This window comes from Chelonoidis abingdonii, chromosome 8, assembly GCF_003597395.2.
Source record: "Chelonoidis abingdonii isolate Lonesome George chromosome 8, CheloAbing_2.0, whole genome shotgun sequence".
Taxonomy (NCBI): domain Eukaryota; kingdom Metazoa; phylum Chordata; order Testudines; family Testudinidae; genus Chelonoidis; species Chelonoidis abingdonii.
In genome coordinates, this window is record NC_133776.1 from 58,210,142 (window position 1) to 58,231,781 (window position 21,640).

A 21,640-nucleotide genomic window follows, 5' to 3' on the forward strand; every position below is an offset into this window, starting at 1 on the left:
AATGTTCTGTCCTGGTCATTTTAGGCAGCAGTGAGGTTTGTTGGAGAATGCTCCCATTGGTTTTCATTGCAGTCATGAAGCCAGGAAAGGGGTATTAGTTCTCTGGGATTCCCAATTATTGTTGCTGAGTTTGATTCTTAAGAGTTGAGCCAAAAAACTAATGGGAAGTCCTCTGAGGTGTTGGAGATAAACATGGAATCAGTTTGTGACACACATAAATCTCACCACACAAGTACACACCTACCACTGCAGTCAGTGGGAAACTCTCCAAAGACTGCAGTGGAGGTTGGATTGGGGCTAAAGTCACTTCCCTAACATACACCCCTCCACACACACAAACACAGACAAATAAGGACCTCATCACCAAGATGTGTGTTACAACAGGGCTGGCTCTACAGTTTTCGCCGCCTCAAGCAGTGCGCCAAATTGCCGCTGCGGGGGGCGGGGGCAGTCGATGTGCCCTTAGGGCGGCAGGTGGGTTTCCGTGTGGCGGCAATTTGGTGGCAGCTTCTATGTTTAGCTGAAGCCCCCACAGACAGCTAAAGATAGAAGCTGCCGCCGAATTGCCGCCGCCACGGAAATGCGCCTGCTGCCCTAAAGGCGCACGGACTGCCCCCGCCCCCCGCAGCGGCAATTCAGCGCACTGCTTGGGGGCAAAACAACAGGGACTGCCGCCCCTTGCAGAATGCCGCCCCAAGCACCTGCTTGGAACGCTGGTGCCTGGAGCCAGCCCTGGTTAGCAATTATTATTTGTGACATTAGACAAAGTGCACATTTGAGGTTTGTAGTTAGTCATGTCCTGATGTGTGAGTGTAAAACTCTGTACTGGAAAATTATGTCAAAATAACCGATACACTGAAAGTGTAAAGCTTCTCCTGGGGCTGGAGTTTGTCTGGCTGAGCACTCATGTAAGAGGGTGTAAGATACCACCCCAGACATAGCCCCCCTTTCTGCCCTGCTCCGGTTACCTGGCTCTTGTGTCCGGGCAGGCAGGCTAAGCAGCACTGCTTGCCAACTTACTGTCCTCGCACCCACCAAGGGGTCAACTCCCCATATGCACTAGACAGCAACCACTAAGGGCTTGTCTACACTGGCCCTTTGCAGTGCTGCAACTTTCTCACTCAGGGGTTTGAAAAGCCAGGCTGCTAGTGTAGATAGTGCACCAGGGCTGGGAGTCACACTCCAAGCGCTGGTAGCTATGTCACTTGTGGAGGTGGAGTTTTTTTAGAGTGCTGGAAGAGCTGTCTCCCAGCACTCTGCTGTGACTACACAAGCCATATTAAAGTGCTGCCATGACAGCACTTTAGCATTGCCAGTGTAGACTAGCCCTTACTCTCTGTCCTTAACCTCAACCCCAAGGGAGGGAGATGACCTTGCCCCCCCAGTAGGACATGAGCTCTTGTCTTTTCAGTGTCACGCTCCCTGCAGCATGGGGCACCCACCTCCCCAGCCCACCTGAAGTGCCTGTGGAGACGCACTCAGCCCACTCCATGCACTGGCTTTCATACTGTACCTTTCAGCAGCAGCCGGAAGTCCTTCAGCAATTCTTCTGGTGTCACCAGGGCTCCTTGAGGGCCGGGAGGACCTGGTGGGCCTGGCAGGCCAAACTGGAACCCCAGACAGAGCACAGAGCTGCTCAGTTCAAATTAGGGCATAGTCAACCAGTGTAGGTCCAATAAGAATGGCTCCATCCCGCAGTGCCAGCCTCTAGTCACCCACATCCTGGCACCCTTCTCCTTCCCATTGCCCGAAAGGGCACCTGCTTGTTCTGAACTCTGTGCTGGACTCTAAGCAGGATTGGCCATCTCTGCTGGCTTGGTCAATGTTTTCAGCCCCACCCCCAAGGTCTGGTCTAGGCTCAGAAGGAGCAGGGCTGTTACACTAAGGATGCCATGGGCCCAGGCCAGGCTCTCTGGGTTGAGGGCACAGCAGGCTTGGGCCAGGGCTCTTCATCTGCGGTGGGGTGCAATGCGCCCACGCTGAGCATCTCTGAGAGGGGAGGGGCCCAGGCTGAGGAGCTCTGTGGGGGGTGGGGCACAGTGGGCCCAGGCTGAGGAGCTCTGGGGTTGGGGGGGGGATGCAGTGGGCTGAGGAGCTCTGTGGCAGGGGGGTGCAGTGGGCCCAGGCTGGGGAGCTCTGTGAGGGGAGGGGTGCAGTGACCCCAGGCTGAGGAGCTTTATGGGGGGGTGCAGTGGGTCCAGGCTGAGGAGCTCTGCCAGGGGAGGGGCTCAGTGGGACCAGGCTGAGGAGCTCTGTAAGGGCAGGGGCACAGTGGGCCCAGGCTGAGGAGCTCTGTGAGGGGAGGGGTGCAGTGGGCCCAGGCTGAGGAGCTCTATGGGGGGGGTGCAGTGGGTCCAGGCTGAGGAGTTCTGTCAGGGGAGGGGCGCAGTGGGTCAGTGCCAGGGATGTCTGTGTAGGATGGGTGCAGCAGGCACAGTTCAGATCTCTGCATGGGGTAGTGGTGCAGCAGGCCTGGGATCTCTGTGTGGGATGGGACGCAAAGAGTCTGAGCCGGGGCTTCCTGGGGTGGGTTGTGCAGACACACCGGGGATGTGAATACATACGTTGAATTTTTTTGATTTGCCTTTGCCCCGTTTCTTGCTGTTCACCCCTTTATTTGACTGTTTCATAAAGAGCATCCAGGTGTCCCGGGGGTCGATACTGCGAGACTGCTCAGGAAGGGGTTCCTATAGGACGATCAAAGAATAAGAACACAGAAAGTGACAGTAATCAGCTCTGCGGGCTGCTGGGTGGTTCAGACACAGGTGGGTGCTGCTCTTCATTGCTACTTCCATTACACAGCAGGGACAGGAACTCAGCAGCCGGAAACCAGTCTGTGCTTTGCCAGAGTGTTAATGAGTTCCTTACCACTGAGATGGTCTTAGCTGCTGGCCAGGGAACTGTGCCCTTCTCACAGCGTGCAGGACACGGGGAACCTGGCTACCTGGGGGACCTCTGAAAAACTCTGGACTCAAAGAAACTCTGTAGAGGGCACACTTTTCTCTGGGTGGGCACTAACCTAGTGCCAGCAACAGCAGTGTTTCTGGGGTGCATATTTTGGAGGGGATGGAAATGGAGGCCATTAAACAGCCCACAGCGCTTTTTGCAACCATGAATGTTAGCCCAGTGTGGGAGTGGGTTGTGGACATATGGGCCAATGGTACCTGTGTGCTGGTTCATTGCACGGGGTGGGGGGAAGTATGGTACATTAATGGAAAGGTTTGGTGAATTACAGCTAACACAGGTCCACTTAAAACTTCACAAGAGCACAAATCACAAGAGCACTTGGTGAAGTGCTAAGTCTTTCCTGCAATTTAAATTTGTCAGCTGCTGCCCTAGACTATTGCTGTATCTGTGATACAGTTCCTGTTTCGCCCAGCAAGTGTCATCACACCTAACTCACTGATCCCATGCTCTGGCTTCCCTGTTGGATCATCTGGTATTGACAGTCTGTAATGTAACCACATATGTTCATTGACTGATGCTGAAATCAGTATCAAAATACTGTTCCAAGAAGTAAATACTAATCAAGGTGTGGTTGATGCTAAAGCTGGACGAGCACAAGTCCATGGGGCCAGATGCACTTCATCCAAGGGTGCTAAAGGAGTTGGCGGATGTGATTGCAGAGCCATTGGCAATTATCTTTGAAAACGCATGGCGAGCGGGGGAGGTCCCGGATGACTAGAAAAAGGCTAATGTAGTGCCTATCTTTAAAAAAGGGAAGAGGGAGGATCCATGGAACTACAGGCCAGTCAGCCTCACTTCAGTCCCTGAAAAAATCATGGAGCACTTAGAGGAGAGGAAATTGATCAGGAACAGTCAGCAAGGATTCACCAAGGACAAGTCATGCCTGACTAACTTAATTGCCTTTTATAATGAAATAACTGGCTCTGTGGATGAGGGGAAAGAAGTGGATGAGTTATTCCTTGACTTTAGCAAAGCTTTTGATACGGTGTCCCACAGTATTCTTGCCAGCAAGTTAAAGAAGTATGGGCTGGATGAATGGACTGTAAGGTGGATAGAAAGCTGGCTAGATCATCGGGCTCAACAGGTAGTGATCGATGGCTCCATGTCTAGTTGACAGCCGGTATCAAGTGGAGTGGCCCAAGAGTCGGTCCTGGGGCCAGTTTTGTTCAATATCTTCATTAATGTTCTGGAGGATGGCATGGACTGCACCCTCAGCAAGTTTGCAATGACACTAAACTGGGAGGAGTGGTAGATACGCTGGAGGGTAGGGGTAGGATACAGAGGGACCTAGACAAATTAGAGGATTGGGCCAAAAGAAATCTGATGAGCTTCAACAAGGATAAGTGCAGAGTCCTGCACTTAGGACGGAAGAATCCAATGCACTGCTACAGACTAGGGCCCAAGTGGCTAGGCAGCAGTTCTGCAGAAAAGGACCTAGGAGTTGCAGTGGACGAGAAGCTGGATCTGAGTCAACAGCGTGCCCTTGTTGCCAAAAAGGCTAACAGCATTTTGGGCTGTATAAGTAGGGGCATTGCCAGCAGATTGAGGGACGTGATCATTCCCCTCTCTTCTTCATTGGTGAGGCCTCATCTGGAGTACTGTGTCCAGTTTTGGACCCCACACTATAAGAAGGATGTGGAAAAATTGGAAAGAGTCCAGCGGAGGGCAACATAAATGATTAGGGGCTGGAGCACATAACTTATGAGGAGAGGCTGAGGGAACTGGGATTGTTTAGTATGCAGAAGAGAAGGATGAGGGGGGATTTGATAGCTGCTTTCAACTACCCGAAAGGAGGTTCTAAAGAAGATGGAGCTAGGCTGTTCTCAGTGGTGGCAGATGACAGAACAAGAAGGAATGGTCTCAAGTTGCAGTGGGGGAAGTTTAGGTTGGATCTGAGGAAAAACTTTTTCACTGGGAGGGTGGTGAATCACTGAAATGGGTTACCTATGTCCTTCCTTGGAGGTTTTTAAGGTCAGGCTTGATGAAGCCCTGACTGGGATGTAGTTGTGGATTGGTCCTGCTTTGAGCAGAGGATTGGACTAAATGACCTCCTGAGATCCCTTCCAACCCTGATATTCTATGATTTTAATTCTTGATTGGGTCTATCTGCACTGCAGTCAGAGGTGTGACTGTAGCCTGTGTAGCCATCCCCTAGCCAGTGTGAATAACAATAGCAGTGATGTTGTCTCAGCACAGGACTCTGGGTATGTCATAGAATCATAGACTATCAGGATTGGAAGGGACCTCAGGAGGTCATCTAGTCTAACCCTCTGCTCAAAGCAGGACCAATCCCCAGACAGATTTTTGCCCCAGATCCCTAAGTGGCCCCCTCAAGGACTGAACTTGCAATCCTGGGTTTAGCAGGCCAATGCTCAAACCACTGAGCTTCTCTCCTCCATGTCCTTACATGGCTAACCCATGTTGCTGTCTGTGCTACTGCAGCTTCTATGTTACTCACACTAGCTAGATCAGAGCTAGCTCAGGTATGTCTGCACATGCTGCATTGTAGCCATAACTAGAGTGACCAGATGTCCCGATATTTGGACTTTTATCTTATATAGGCTCCTATTATCCCCCACACCCTGTCCCAGTTTTTCACACTTGCTATCTGGTCACCCTATCCATAAACCATGTGACAAATAAGGCCAGAACCTCCCTTGGTATAAAGTGTCCCAGCTCCATGGAAGTCAGTGTCAACTTACACTAGCTCAGGGTCTGGCCCATGAAGTTTATAAAGCCCCTAGTATAACACTAGCATGTTGTTCATTGTAGCAAAGATCAGCCAGGCAAGATGTCTAGGTCTGAGTTCTGGCCCTAGTCTCTCCCTGGCTGTTGCAACAGCAGCTGTGATTGTGGCAGAGGCAGTGGGCTAAGGCCTGCTCTTCCAAGGTATTTTGCCTAGCTGCCTACCTCTCATTGAAATCAATGAGTGCTGGGGGAAGGGAGAGAGGACATCAGGCCCTCAGCAGCAGCCACTCTGGAAGATTACTGAGCAGTGTTGGCAGGTGCCAGAGGACCAGGCTTCAGCAGACCAGCTACTGTGGTTCACCTCCTGCCTGATGTGATGGGTGTCATGGAGAAACCTCAGCTCTACTAGTGACACGGCATATTTACTGTGGCTAGGAGGGATTCCTATCCCCTAGGAGGGATTCCCCCTAATAAGCTAGGGGCATGGTTGGATGAGCGACTCACACTTGGTCCATAGAGTCTGGAGGGCTGTATGGCTGAAGGGAAGAGAACTTGTCTGAGGTTTCATTTTTATTAGATGGGAATACTGAAGCACAGAGAAGCTGTGTGACTTGTGCAGGATCACATCGTGAACCACCAGCATTTTGTGGATTAGATCCAAGATCTCCTGAGTCCCAGTGCTGTGCTCTGGTCACCCAGCATGCTGCTGCCCTTCACAGTGCTGGACAGCAAGAGCATGAGTCTCCAGTCAGTATTAGTTCAGTTTACACCAGCTGAGGAGCTAGACCAGAGACATCTCCATACACCATTGTACAATACAACTGCACGGACTACATTGGTGCCATCTAACTTGCTGCCCATTGTCACTTCCAAGTCCCTTCCCACGTTGCATGTGTGTTATTTCCCCAGGGAGTTTACAGTTTATTAGGCTTCAAGCAGAGAGTACAAAAATCCACAGCATAAGCATCTGAAGAATTAGGTGCCATCTCAGCACTGCCATGTACTTCTTGTGTGCCCTTGGGCCAGTGTTTGAACTTTTCTGTTGCTCCATCTCCCCCATCTCTACCACACAAAGGTGATGCAGGAAGGTGCCGGGGCAGTGCAGGAGCAGCTAGAGATCTTCCATTTGCTGTACTTGCCATGTCTCTCCACCTGCTCATTAGCAAGGGGACTGTACACCAGTGGGAGATGCAGGCCGGACTTTCAGATAGCCTTCAGTGGAGATGGAGAACAACTGATCCCTGTCCTCTTTATAAGAGCCCTTAACATATTTGAAGACTGTTATCAAGTCTGTCTCAGTCTTTTTTTCTCATGACTAAACATGCCTAGTTTTTTAAAATTTTTCCTCATAGGTCCGGTTAGTCTAAATTTGTCCAGTTTGTCCCAGTTTTTCCTAAAGTGTAGTGCCCAGAACTGGACTCTCTACTCCATCTGAGGCCTCACCAGTGCCATGACACTCATGCTCATATAATCTCAGACTGATATTAACATTTTTCCCAACTGGTCAACTCATATTCAATTTGTGATCCAATATAATCCTTTTTGCAGTACTGCCACCTAGCCAGTTATTACCATTTTGTAGTTGTGCATTTGATTTTTTTTTCTTCCTAAGTGTGGTACTGTGCCCTTGTCTTTAATGAATTTCATCTTGTTGATTTCAGACCAATTCTCCAGTTTGTCAAGGTCATGTTCAATTCTAATCCTGTCCTCCAAAGTGCCATTTTAGTGTCCCCCATACATTTTTATAAGCACACTCTCCACTCCATTATCCAAGTCATCCATTAAAATATTGATTAGTAGCAGACTCAGGACAGAGCCCTAGAGCACCCCACAAGATACACCCTCCCAGTGTGACGGTGAACCGTTGATAACTACTCTTTGATTGTGATCTTTTAACCAGTTGTTCACCCATTTTATGGTAATTTAATCGAGACAGCATTTCTGTAGTTTGCTCATGCCATGTGGCACTGTTTCAAAAGCCTTACTACAAATCAAGACATATCATGTCTACAGCTTCCCTTCTATCCACTAAACCTGTCAAAGAAGGAAATTAGGTTGGTTTGGCATGGTTTGTTCTTGACAAATCCATCCTGGCTATTTCTTATAACCCTCTAGGTGCTTACAAATTGGTGAGCGAGAAGTAGAAGAGCTCTAGAAAAAAGATGTAACAGAGGCTGATTGCCCAAGTGTATAATTAGGCAGGGCAGAACTCAAGTTTATAATTCTGAGGGATAATATCAATTTTATTTCTAACCATTTGTTTAGAGTTTTATCAATTTAAATATCAGAGGGGTAGCCGTGTTAGTCTGGATCTGTAAAAGCAGCAGAGAATCCTGTGGCACCTTATAGACTAACAGATGTTTTGGAGCGTGAGCTACAATACCCGCACGAGGAAATTAGGAAACAGATCAACAGAGCCAGACGTGTACCCAGAAGCCTCCTACTGCAAGACAAACCCAAGAAAGAAACCAACAGGACTCCACTGGCCATCACATACAGCCCCCAGCTAAAACCCCTCCAACGCATCATCAGGGATCTACAACCCATCCTGGACAATGATCCCACACTTTCACGGGTCTTGGGTGGCAGGCCAATCCTTGCCCACAGACAACCTGCCAACCTGAAACGTATTCTCACCAGCAACTGCACACCGTACCATAGTAACTCTAGCTCAGGAACCAATCCATGCAACAAACCTCGATGCCAACTCTGCCCACATATCTACACCAGCGACACCATCACAGGACCTAACCAGATCAGCCATACCATCACTGGTTCATTCACCTGCACGTCCACCAATGTAATATACGCCATCATATGCCAGCAATGCCCCTCTGCTATGTACATCGGCCAAACTGGACAGTCACTACGGAAAAGGATAAATGGACACAAATCAGATATCAGGAATGGCAATATACAAAAACCTGTAGGAGAGCACTTCAACCTCCCTGGCCACACTATAGCAGACCTTAAGGTGGCTATCCTGCAGCAAAAAAACTTCAGGACCAGACTTCAAAGAGAAACTGCTGAGCTTCAGTTCATTTGCAAATTTGACACTATCAGCTCTGGACTCAACAAAGACTGTGCATGGCTTGCCAATTACAGAACCAGTTTCTCCTCCCTTGGTTTTCACACCTCTACTGCTAGAACAGGGCCTCACCCTCCCTGACTGAACTAACCTCGTTATCTCTAGCTTGCTTGCTAGCATATATATACCTGCCCCTGGAAATTTCCACTACCTGCATCTGACGAAGTGGGTATTCACCCACGAAAGCTCATGCTCCAAAACGTCTGTTAGTCTATAAGGTGCCACAGGATTCTCTGCTGCTTTTATCAATTTAAATGTCCACATTTGCAGAAAATTGTGGCAGGGGTGTCTGCTATATCTAGCAGACATTGCGATTCCAAAAGTTAACGCTTTATAACTGTTAAAACACAAATTGTCAACATCCCATGGCAAACAATACAACATGAATATCCTTAAATCAAAACTCAAATGATTTCTCAAGCAACATTTTTCTTACTTTGCGTATCTGTAAATTTCAGTGATCGTCAATGGAAATACTTTTTTGTTGGTTTGCACGTGTATGGCAAAAATCAACATTTATTGACATTTACCAATGAAATCCTAATTCTTCCAAGCCTACGTACCCAACAGGCCCGCACTGAGATTTGCTGCAAGTTAATTTTGAGTAAGAACAGGCCTGAATGATCATGGAAGCTGAATTTTTAATGTGCACTCCTGGAACAGCACTATAAAACACCACTGCAGTGAGTCCAGTGTATTGTGTTCCCAGTATTTTAAACAAGTGTTCTGTGCAATGCTGCTGCTAATTTGGAATAGCCTGAAGATCCCAAGTCATCGGTATGGCTAGCCTCACAGCTGGCCCACTTTTTGCCTGCCTTTACATCCACAGTGAGCTAGGGCACTTTCCAGATTGCTGGTGCAGTACTTTGGACTCTCCCAGCCTCTCTGAGCAGGATCTGCTGGCAGAGCCCTGAAGGTCCACACATTTTTTAAGCAGCTGATTTGTTTCTGTGCTGACTGATTTGCAAAGCCGCCCTAGCTGGGATCCCCCAGCTATTCAGCTCACCCAATTTAAGGCATTTATGAATCTCCCTAGTCCAGTGCATTGGGCATTGTTGGAATGATGCCAAAGAAGGCCCCCGGGGGTCGGGTGAGATATAAAAGAAGCCTCTTGTCACACAGTAACAGCTGGCATCAGTAGTTGTAAGTTTTCCACCCATTCACAAACTATTGGACACAGCTTCTGTCTTTCCCCTGGTCTGAGAGCAGAGGAACGGGGGTAGGAAATTCATTCTCCTGAGCAGCACTCTCATCTGGGAGAGAGTTTAACCCTGCCAATAGCACCTTTAATAACTGCTTGAGCAGATAAGTGGAAGGGGTTTCTGGGCGGGTAAGGACTGAACCTCCTGGTCCATCAACTGCTCCAAAAGGACAGACTATATGAGGGCTGGAGTTTAGGGCTCCTCTTAGAGCAATTCAGTTTTATCCTTCGGAGCTTGTCTGCACTCATGTGGGAATGTGGGTTAGCAAATTATTGCAGCAAATTTGGTGGTAGTGGATTAGAGTCTAGACTGGGATAATTAACACCCCTCAGGTTAAATTATATTATTTTAACCTCCCACAAACCTACTTACACAGTCACCTTTGCACATCACCCCTGCATTTGGATTTGTTTTTAAAGTAGCACAGATATGGTCAACCAGGAACTCACAATTACCTTCTTGTAACATAAGAATAAAGGGACAGTCAGTGCAAGTGAAAGGCTACCAATTTAAAAAAAGATCAAAGGATTTTTTTTGTATAATGCACAATTGATCTATGGAACTCATTGTCCACAAGGTATTAGTGAGGCCAAAAGCTTAGCTGAATTGAACAAAGGATTAGATGGTTGTACAGTTAATCAGAATGACATCAATGGTGACATTAGATAACATGCAAAATTTTAGACGGGCTCTGAAACCTAATGTTTAGAATATAAGCTGTCACTAACTGCTTGGGGAAAGGAAGAAACTGTCTCTGCATAATTGTCCATTATGAGGATTCTTGCCCCTGCCTCTGGAGTATCTGTACTTGGAGACAGGTTCCTGATCAGGTGAACGACAGGTCAATCCCACTGCAGTTTTTATGTGACACAGTTGATCAGCTGTAACCTATAAGCTGCAAGACAAACTCTGTGATTGTATGTTTTCAACAGAGCTGAGAAAATGTTTGCTTTGCAAAATATTTATGACAAAACTGGAAAAGATTTGGGGTACGTGCTAACATTTTATGAGCCAGTAGGCTTGCTTTCACAGAGCTTGGTTTGGTCCCCTCAGTATGCTAGAGTCTTTCTCATGGCAAAAGTCAGTTGCTCATTGACAATAAACAAGCATAGTCACCCAAAGGTGAAAAAGTACAAAACCATCCCTACCTCTCACTCCAGCTACTCACTGTGTGTGCATGTGTGTGTAAAAAGTCATTACACAACTCAAATTCCCTGAGTAGATTTTACTTGCAATCACATTCACTCAGCTCAGAAATTAGACTCTCTGCGCATCACCCACTTTCCTGCTTTGGTTGCTCTGAGTTTAGATCTGTGCTCAATTCCCTACAACTAGGTGCTGGTAGAATAAATGCTTACCGGGTCGTTAGAGGCTGGTAGAAGCATGCTGCTTTTTCCCTGGCCTGTGGGATACTCATTCCACTGGGATGTCTTCTCTCGGCTTCTTCTGCTTCCAAGTTTCTCTGACCCCACTGAGCCAACACATAAGGCCACTGCCAGGAATCCCACACACAGTAATAGGAGCCAGCAGCTGGCAGGGAGGGATCCAGCCATCCTTCAACACGGCACCAAAGAGGTGGTCCCTTCTCTCGAGGAGCCAGAGTTTTTATGGCCACTCAGAGGCAGGCATTGCCCGTAAGAGCAAGAAGAAATCAGCCTGTGTCCTGTCAGGAATGGTGTGTTTGGGGAAAGAGATGATACTCCAGCAATGTCAGGCCTGTCCTCCCATCAGCACCAGCTCAGGAGTTGGGTTGCACTTGCAGAACAGCTGGCTGGTACTCAACGGCTGAGCCACCTGGCCCGAGGAGAGGGCAATGCGTCCTACTTTGTGGGGGGAAAGCACGTTGTGTAGGCTCAAAGATCCCTTAGAGAAATGTCCCTGTACTTCAGAGTACTCCCTGCTCCCATACGCTCATGAGAGCTTGGACCAAGAGTCGGCGTGGGCTTAAAAACCCACCGGCTGGGGTTGAGTCCAGCTAGGAGAGGGCTATCTCCCTTGCTTGCCTCCTTTCTTGGGCTGCCTTTGGAGCTGTAAATACAGTCTCTTCCCAGCAGCTCTCGTGTGCTCCTTCCCTTCACAGCTGGAGAGGGCAGGAGAATGCCCAGTTTCTCTGCTGGTGACTCTCACTCCAGCCTGGCCCCAGCTGGGATCTGTGGCTCATGAGAGACACCCATGACTGGTGCACTTCCCTCTCTCTCCCTGGCTTTCTGTGGGCAGTGCTCCTGGTGCAGCAGACCTTGGCTGTCTCTGTCTGATATTCTTGCTTACATTCACTCCTTTTAATGAGCTTGAATTCCCCGCCTCATAGGCACTGCCTCACGCACGCACTCTGGGGAGCCAGAGAGCCCCCTCCTGGCTCCAATTGTTAGGTGCAACCATTTCCAGCCTCTGGCTCCATGAGCTAGAAACTGGCAGCTGGGAACCCAGGGACAGGTGCACAGAGGTTCCAGTCACACTAAGTACAAAGCAATTTTCATGGAGAGGGCCATAGGCGAGGGGACTGAAGCAAATCCAAAGCCAGCAGCCTCTAGACTCCTTTCAGCCCACAGTGATCTGAGTGACCCTCACTGCGTGTCTGGCTATGGCAGCAGTGGCTGGAGCTACCAGCTCATCCTAAGAGGCAATAGCCCCTATTTGCCCAGCAAAGAACTAACCCCATCCAGGGCTCTACATGCTTTACACAAGTGATTCTTCAGCAAAGCTTCAGCGGGACCATAGGGTATTCCTGCTCGGGACAGCTGACTGCACCACTTACTAACCGGAGGCGCTACATCATTTCCCCCTTGAGCTCCCCAGACCCTTCCATGGGCCATCCTGAGCATCCAGTTGCCAGTGCCTCACTTGCTACGGATAGGATGGGCATGGCTGAGGTGGGCATGGACTGCTCCACTCATTAGTGAAGGGAGATCTGGCCTTCAGTTACCATGAGCACATAGAGATATGCCACATTGGTGGGTGCTGAACTCATAGGAGGGGTTCTAACTTGCTCAGTTTCCTGCTGGGACACACTAGGCTTTACCCTTTAAGGGATTCCCCTATCCTGACCAGGCAGCAACAGCTGCCAGGGCTTGGAGCTGCTATGACAACATTGCTCTGGCCATCCTAGAATCGGGTCAGTCCTGCCTAGGGCATGGAAGTAGCTAGTGCCAACCCCAAAGCCAGTAGTCTCCCCTACCCACATGGGCTTTGGGTTAAAACTGGCTTGGGTCCCCCAGGAGCACACAGGGAAGAGCAGGATTTTATCAAATATACACCAGAAATATTGGGCCCAATTGCCAGGGCTGGCCAGTGGCTGTGGAGCAGGGAACTCATCCCATGCGTAGCTCTCGGTCTTGCCAGGTGCTGAACACTGTGTCCCCAATCCAGCAAAGCACATAAACATGTGCTTAGCTTGAAACAAGAGAGTGTAGCCTCTACATTAACAGAGAGTGGGATCCCAGCCCCACTGAAGTCAATGGAACCAGGATTTCTCCTGAGTCATCTTGGGGAACCCCAAAGATTTTTGTTGTTCCAATCATGGAGCAGAAACCATATCATGTGACCAGAGGCAGATTACCGCTTTGTGAGGCCCTGGGCCAGAGCAAATGGGGGCCCCACCCCACCCCACCCCCTCTGCCTGCAGTTTCACCCACCCTCCTCCCCAGTGCTCCTGCCAGGAAAATGGGGTCGGGCACAGAGGCTTCCCCCACTCTCTGGCAGGAGCGCCGGGTTGGCGGAACAGGATGGGATGTAGGGGGAGTGACCATTTTTCCAGGGCCCCCCAATTGGCTGGGGCCCCTGGGCATGGGCCCGGTTGGCCCAGTGGCTAATCCGCCACTGCGTATGACTGCCGTGACTGTGCATGAGTCCCCCCTTATCCCTGAGAACCCCCTTGTGGCTGGGGGCCTAACACCAGCATTAGATCCCACACTCCCTCTTGGGCCCCTAAGGCTGGCACAACAGGCTCTCTTCCCTTAATAATACCTCCTTGTGGCCAGATTGTTACAAAAATAAATAATCCACAACCAAAGGCCCCAATCAGTCCAGGCTCACCCCCAGTGCATGTAGGCCTTAAAATCTCTCAAGATCTAGGTCACTAATGTAGCACATACCACACTCCGGCATCTGCCACCACACCCAGGCACATTTCTGGCCTTCTCATGTCCTGCTGCCAGCCCACTCTTCCCATAGGAACCTGCCCTCCCCAGCCTCTCAACTGGGAGTGCTTCTTCACCAGGGGATCTGCCATCAATCCCTTGTTCCAGTATCCTTTGCTAGCTTTCCAGCATGGAGACATTACCAGGTAAGTCCTTCCATTGCTCCCCCTGCCTTTTGCCCTCCTACCCTGGCTCGGGGAGCTCAGCTGGCAATCCCCTCTGCTGCACTTCAGCCTTGCCCCCAGAAACCAACAGCTTCCTTCAGGGACTTTCTCCCTCTGTTTGTCCTTGATCCTTTATAGAAATTAAGAAGGTGCCACCTCACCCTCATAAGTCACCAAACTGGGGCACCTGTCCTGGCACAGAGGCGCTGGACTTTCTTCATTTAATGGGGCCAGCCACCCTGTGACAGTAACTCACCATACTCCACAAACAGTTCCTTGCCAAATAGTGCATGAACAACCTGGAGCCCAAACGTGTTGGAATAAATAACAACCAATGATAAATAGACAACACTACATAGAAATCACAACCTACCAATGTCTTTGTTCAGCTGTGCTCTGTCCTCATTGCCCTTGCTGCTATAAGCCTTGGTCATCCCTTGGCCATCTCCTGCCATGATTACTGTAACCTCTTTTCCAACCACCCTCTTTTCGCTCCACACTGTCAAAAATACTGCAGCTACACTCATCTTTTCCCCAGTTACCCTGACTCCCTTCCCTGCCCCCTTGGCTCTTATCACACCAAGTTCAAGTTCTTTGCCTCCCCACACCCTTGCTTATGTCCTATGCTCTTCTCAATCCTCTTGGCTTGCTGCACCCTATGGGACTGAACCAAATCCCATGGATGTTGATGGGAATCTTTTCCTTGACATCAGTGGGCTGTTTCTCTCACTCTCAGAAGTTATTGTCCTCAGCCTCTGCATTCTGGGGTGACTTGGGGTGCACACACAGACTAAGGCCATCCAGAGCGCCCATCTCTCTCCCTGCACTCAGCACCTGTGGAATCCTGGGGCATCAGTGGGTGGCTCTCACTCACACTCAGCAGCTGTACTGAGCACTATGCATGGCTCCTGCTATTTTAGGTTCAGTGTGTAAATATAGCTTGCAAGTGTGACTCTCCATGACATGGTCCTGACACACTAAGTTCAGGGTGTTCTCAAGAGACCATTATCCAAGGGCTAGCTAGGTTTCCTACATGCTGAATGTTAGTGAGAGCTCCTTACCGTGGTGGCTCAATAAACAGTGAGGGCTTGGCAAGCCGAGTAATTCCATGTGCCATAGGGTACAAGTGGAGCCATCTCTAGACCTACAAACTCCTCCTCGTTAGGGTCAGGTCCTTGGTCACTCTGGAGCAACAAGGTGGAATGAGCCTGCTGACACGGTCTGGTAATAGTGCCTGTGACATCATTAAAACCGTCCAACAGGATGACACTCTTGCTGGAATCCTGTTCAGCAGGCTAATGGAGGTGACTTGGGCTTGTTGTCATGTGGACCAAGTTATTTTCCTAAATAGTGAGCAATATTAATGGTGTCATAGGGGCTGCCAGAGGGCCATATCTAATTGGTTTAGTCTTCCAGCAAATCCACATGTAATGATATCTCTGTGCTGTGCCATAGCCTGGTATGGCAGGGCTGCAGAGCACTTGCCTGCTCTGATTGCAGCACGGTGCTGAGACGGTGATATTATTACCCATGCTTGGTGCATGAGAATAGTCCAGTCTGACCACTGGAGTGGCATTCTGCAGTGTCATAGTGGTCAAAGGCATTCTGAAAGCAGACCCTCCATAGATAGAGACCAGCAAGCAATTTTTGTCTCCCTTCCTCATAAATCAATCAGTTAGTTTAAACATTAAGGGCTGTGTCGTTGGGCACCTTTGAGGAGGCTCAGCTGGGACGGATGTGTGGAAATGTAAAGAGCACGGGGGGAGGGGAGTGAAGAAAGCTGGACTCTTCCCCTTCCTCTTCTTCACGCTCCAGTGAAATCTAATCCTCATTCTTGAGCTCTCGTGTCACTGTCTTGGCTCACAGCTTCCAGCAGACTGATGTAGCCAAGCTGTTCACTCTCGCTCCCCGTCAGAGGGAAGGACCTTGTAGATGAAGTCATGGGAATGAAACCTCCAGCCGTCCCTGAAAGCAAAGCAGTACGAATGGGAAGTCAATGTGTGGCCTCTTGCCTGTCTATGGGACTTCCCCTTGAGGCCCAACAGTCAATAACCAAGTGAAACTAACCCAGCCAACTTCTGGTAGTGACTTCCCACCATACACAAGCCTGGTCAGCCAAGGGAGGGACAGCTGAGCATAGGGAGATGGTTTCCTGTATGCTATGGCAGGCTGCTTGCCAGGTATTGGTGGGACAGGGTGGAGAGGAGCACAATACCTTTACCTCAGATACTTCCTCTGGGTCCAAAGGGTTTGCAGCACATGTAAAATGAGCTGTGAACATGTCCCACACATGGTCTGGACACTAGGCTCTGTTGTTTGCAGGCCATAAAGCAGACAAGTTTCTGCGGGACGGGAGGAGAGGGGAAGGGGTGGAATGCAGGCCATTCAAAGGAGTCTTGAAACATCTCTCTTAAATGCATCAAAAAAGGGTACAGTCAGTGGTGGCTGCAGGGCTATGATAACTCACCTATGACTGCTGGCACGGGGATATGGGGGCCTGCAGCAGTCTTTCCAAACAGGGATCACATGCTAACCCGTGTGTGACACTACACCTCATATTCTTCTTAGAGATATTGTTATTATATGAATATGGCATAACTAAGATATGTTTTATGCAAGATGGGTCATGTGTGATATTATTGGGAAGGTTATGATTTACTGAATGTGATTATCCTATTTGTGTGCATGTATCATTTCTGTATCTGAAGTTAGGAATATTGACTATGTAACAATTGCACAAGTGTTTGCATCTGGGGAACGCCCACCAGACAAAATGCAATCAGTCTGGCTGGTTAGTCAATAAACCATTAGGGGGAACAATAGGACTTTGAAGATCCCATCACTCTGAGAAGCTTTCTGGGCTGCTGCTTTGACACTGCAGGGTCATGTGATCATGTCACCTGCTACTGGACACCATCTTAAACTGCTGGTATTTTTCCACTAGTAGGGGGGTGAGGATCAAAATGGGAAACAAAGGATTACCACCATATATCAATCCTATTTAAGGCTGGGAAGTGAGTTAATCAGCGTCAGTTCTTCACTGAATCCCTGTCCAAGATGACTGCTAAAAACACCTAAGACTGAACTGAGGAAGAACTGGACCCAGGCTAGAAGGTGTCTGACCTGTGACAGGAATATCTGGAGTTCTAAGATGCAAACAAAAGAAGTTTGTCTTCAAGAATCCCTGCAACCTGCTTAAAATAGCATTTAGGGTGAGAAATTATTACTGGTAGCCAGTTTCCTTAGTATATTAAGCTTAGTTTGCATGTTTGCTTTATTTGCTCAGTAATCTTCTTTGATCTGTTTGCTATCCCTTATAATCACTTCAAATCTATCCTTTGTAGTTAATAAACTTGTTTTGTTTTCTGAAACCCAATTCATAATGGGGGAAGAGGAGAGCAAAAAGCTGTGCATGTCTTCCTCCATACTGGGGGAGAGGGGCGATTTTCATGAGCTTATGCTGTACAGAGCTCTGTGCGGTGCAAGACAATATAATTTTGGGTTTACACTCCAGAAGGTGTGTGCACATGGGTGCTGGGCAATCCCCAAGCTGATTCTTCCCACACAGAACTGATCTCAGTGTCTGTGTCTTTCTGCAGCTGGACGTGTCCTTACTTGTGTGTGTGCTAGAGAAGGGTTGAGGGCTGGATCAGCAGGACAAGGTGAGGGAGCCCAGGCTTGTGGAACGGGCAGGCTTGGTGGGACTCTAGTATATCAGGTGGCACCCAGAAAGGGGGGAAACCTATCACACCATGGATGGGACAGTGCAGTGACTCTGGTGAGCTCTCCGTCTCTCCTAGCAGTGACCAGGTGGGAGGTTTGATTTCTGGCTGAGCGGGACGCCATCAGTATGTGTATGGGGATGAGGGAGCAACTCTCCTTACTCACCAGGACAGAAAAGTGAGAGCACTGAGTGCACAATAGCACACTACACTGCTGCTTGCTCTGGGGGGGCTCTACAGTAGGGCTGGCTCCAGGCAGCAGCTTATCAAGCAGGTGCTTGGGGCGGCAACTCCGGGTTGGGGCGGCACTTTCAGGTATTCCACGGCAATTCGGTGGAGGGTCCCTCACTCCCACTCGGCGCAAAGGACCTCCCGCTGAATTGCCGCAGATCGCGATCACGCCATTTTTTTTCTTTTGGCTGCTTGGGGTGGCAAAACCCCTGGAGCCGGCCCTCCTCTACAGGAGTTGCTGATGCTAGTTTAGCTGTCTCAAGTGAGGTGGCATTTTTAAAACAGGCCCAGGACTGTCATGCCCAAGTAGCAGTCCCTTTTTTATAGAATCATAGAAGATTAGGGTTGGAAGAGACCTCAGGAGGTCATCTAGTCCAACACCCTGCTCAGAGCAGGACCAACACCAACTAAATCATCCCAGCCAGGCCTTTGTCAAGCCTGACCTTAAAAACCTCTAAGGAAGGAGATTCCACCACATCCCTAGGTAACCCATTCCAGTGCTTCAACACCCTCCTAGTGAAATAGTTTTTCCTAACATCTAACCTAGACCTCCCACACTGCAACTTGAGACCATGGCTCCTTGTCCTGTCATTTGCCACCACTGAGAACAGCCTAGTTCATCCTCTTTGGAACTCCCCTTCAGGTATTTGAAGGCTGCTATCAAATCCCCTCTCACTCATCTCTTCTGCAGACTAAACAATCCAAGTTCTCTCAGCCTCTCCTCGTAAGTCATGTGCCCCAACCCCCTGATCATTTTTGTTGCCCTCCACTGGACTGTCTCCAATTTGTCCACATCCTTTCTACAGTGGGGGGTCCCAAAACTGGATGCAATACTCCAGGTGTGGCCTCACCAGTGCCTGATAGATGGGAATAATCACTTCCCTCAATCTGCTGGCAATGCTCCTACTAATGCAGCCCAATATGCCATTAGCCTTCTTGGCAGCAAGGGCACACTGCTGACTCATATCTAGCTTCTCATTCATTGTAATCCCCAGGTCCTTTTCTGCAGAACTGCTGCTTAGCCAGTCGATCTCCAGCTTGTAGCGGTGCATGGGATTCTTCCGTCCTAAGTATCTCAAGTCTTAGCTAGGCAGTGAGCAAACAACCTTTAATGTACTCTGTCTGAGAAGGGGCAATATTGCTACCATCTAGGTCATACTGAATCTGGGGCTCCAGGGTGTGCAGCCTGTGAAAGTCCCATGATTCATCAAGGTAGAGTTAAAGATGTGTAATACAAGCTACAGATGACTTCACATTTCGCAATGCTGGCATGAACTCTGTGCGGGGTGGTGGTGATGCAGGAATGAGAGAAAGACCACCGCTCTGTGCTGAGTTTCAGACTGCCAGATTCGCCTTCAGCTAATGTGGCAGAGGCCTGTGCCTTTGAGGTGGGCATAGCTGGGTTCTCTCCCCGCTGCCACCCTGCAGATTTGAGTGGTTTGTGTGTGGGCCATGACTCTGATCCAGTATGGACTAGGTATCTGTGTCTTGGAACGAGGGGCCAGTGCAGACACAGCACTAAGCCAGAGACAGCGCAGGACACACTTCTGGTTTCAGTAGGTAGGAAAGGTGACAGGTGGCAAAGAGGGTAAGCATCTCATTGCAGGCCCCAGTTTTGGCTGCAGTGCCCTGTAGGAAGAAAGCCCTGAGCTAAAGGCAGAGGAGTGACATTGGAGAGAAAACAGTACAGCAGCAGAGCCAGGGGAGAGCTGTTTATTTGCTGCTGTGCTCTGAAACTGTGCTTCATTCCAGTTTGCAAATGTGGTAAGAAGAGTAAATGGTGAGACACATTAGTTCCACTTATATGACTCCGAAGGCACCTGCTTGAGCTGGATACAAATTGGGACCTCAGATCCCCTAAAATGATCATAACCTGGTTAGCATCATTGCTGCACATACTGAACATTTGGAGCCAGATCCTTGGAGCTGCTGAGGTCCGTGTGTTGCCAAAGTGGCATGTAGAACTTTAAAGCTGCCACGAAGAGGCAATTACTGATTCCCCACAGCTGGCAGAATCCTGAGCTGGTGCAGGAAGCTTGTCAGAGTCAGCTGTGTCTTCCTGCAGTCTGGCCAGCAACAACATTGCGAGGGGACCATTCTAACTCGTGCAACTTAGAGTAGTCCTGTGGCTGCTCTAAGTTGTACCAGCCACCAGTTTGGCCCCTGGCCAGCCCAGGATGGGGAGGAGACATAAAGGTGGTTTAGCGCTACCTTTGCCTCTCCTCCTTGATATACTGAACATGAGTCTCGCAAAGCTGAACACTGCATCCTTTGTTTTTACATGAGAAATTTTTATTTCACTAAGAACATTCTGAAACAATTCTGCTGAGCACTTCAAATGCTGCATGGCTGCCAGCTCCTAACAGCCATGCTGAAAGAAATATTGTCTAATATGGTAGCCATTCACAGTTATCTCGGATAGAGAGGTACCATGGAGCATGATTGCGCACTTGGTCAATTCCCGCACCAGGGCAGGTTTGCAGCCTGTTGTGAGCAGCATGACTGGGTTCTGGCCATGGGCTGCTCAAAAACTAGGAAAATGGTGCAAATAAACAGCAATATTTCAAAGTTGTTGCCATTTTGCAGAGTTTGAAATTTTTTCTCAAAATTGTCTGCTGTCATTTTTATCAAAGTCATTTTCCAAATGTTACATTAAACAACAACATCAAAATTCACTCACAGCTTCAATGAACATTTGGCAAAAATATTGTGGCAAACGGTGCTAATGTCAGCACCAGCTGGAGGTGTAGTTCATAGAATCATAGAATATCAGGTTGGAAGGGACCTCAGGAGGTCATCTAGTCCAACTCCCTGCTCAAAGCAGGACCAATCCCCAACTAAATCATCCCAGCCAGGGCTTTCTCAAGCTTGACCTTAAAAACCTCTAAGGAAAGAGATTCCACCACCTCCCTAGGTAACCCATTCCAGAGCTTCACCACCCTCCTAGTGAAAAAGTTTTTCCTAATATCCAACCTAAATTTCCCCCACTGCAGCTTGAGACCATTACTTCTTGTTTTGTCATCTGGTACCACTGAGAACAGTCTAGATCCATCCTCTTTGGAACCCCCTTTCAGGTAGTTGAAAGCAGCTATCAAATCCCCCCATATCCTTCTCTTCTGCAGACTAAACAATCCCAGTTCCCTCTGCCTCTCCTCATAAGTCATGTGCTCCAGCCCCTAATCATTTTTGTTGCCCTCCGCTGCACTCTTTCCAATTTTTCCACATCCTTCTTGTAGTGTGGGGCCCCAAACTGGACACAGTACTCCAGATGAGGCTTCACCAATGCCCAACAGACGGGAATGATCACATCACTTGATCTGCTGGCAATACCCCTACTTATACAGCCCAAAATGTCATTAGTCTTCTTGGCAACAAGGGCACACTATTGACTCATATCTGGCTTCTCATCCACTGTAACCCCTAGATCCTTTTCTGCAGAACT

At 49.0% G+C, this 21,640-nt stretch overlaps 2 protein-coding genes across 14 annotated transcripts in view; one reads left to right on the forward strand and one right to left on the reverse strand.

The window, feature by feature from the left end:
* The window catches only part of ERFE (erythroferrone), a 28,188-nt gene extending 15,990 nt beyond the window's left edge, over nucleotides 1-12,198 (reverse strand). Inside the window, exons 1-3 of one of the 2 annotated variants that reach the window (XM_032766887.2) lie at nucleotides 11,304-12,192; nucleotides 2,565-2,687; nucleotides 1,514-1,607 (exon numbers count right to left, since the gene is read on the reverse strand). In XM_032766887.2, coding sequence (XP_032622778.1) covers nucleotides 1,514-1,607; nucleotides 2,565-2,687; nucleotides 11,304-11,498 — 412 coding nt within the window. In that variant the 5' untranslated portion in view covers nucleotides 11,499-12,192. Of the gene's footprint in view, nucleotides 1-1,513; nucleotides 1,608-2,564; nucleotides 2,688-11,303 lie in introns of both variants that reach the window. The other variant, XM_032766885.2, reaches the window with a different exon arrangement.
* Nucleotides 1-21,640, forward strand: part of KIF1A (kinesin family member 1A) — a 522,969-nt gene that overhangs the window by 270,425 nt on the left and 230,904 nt on the right. The window lies entirely within an intron of this gene.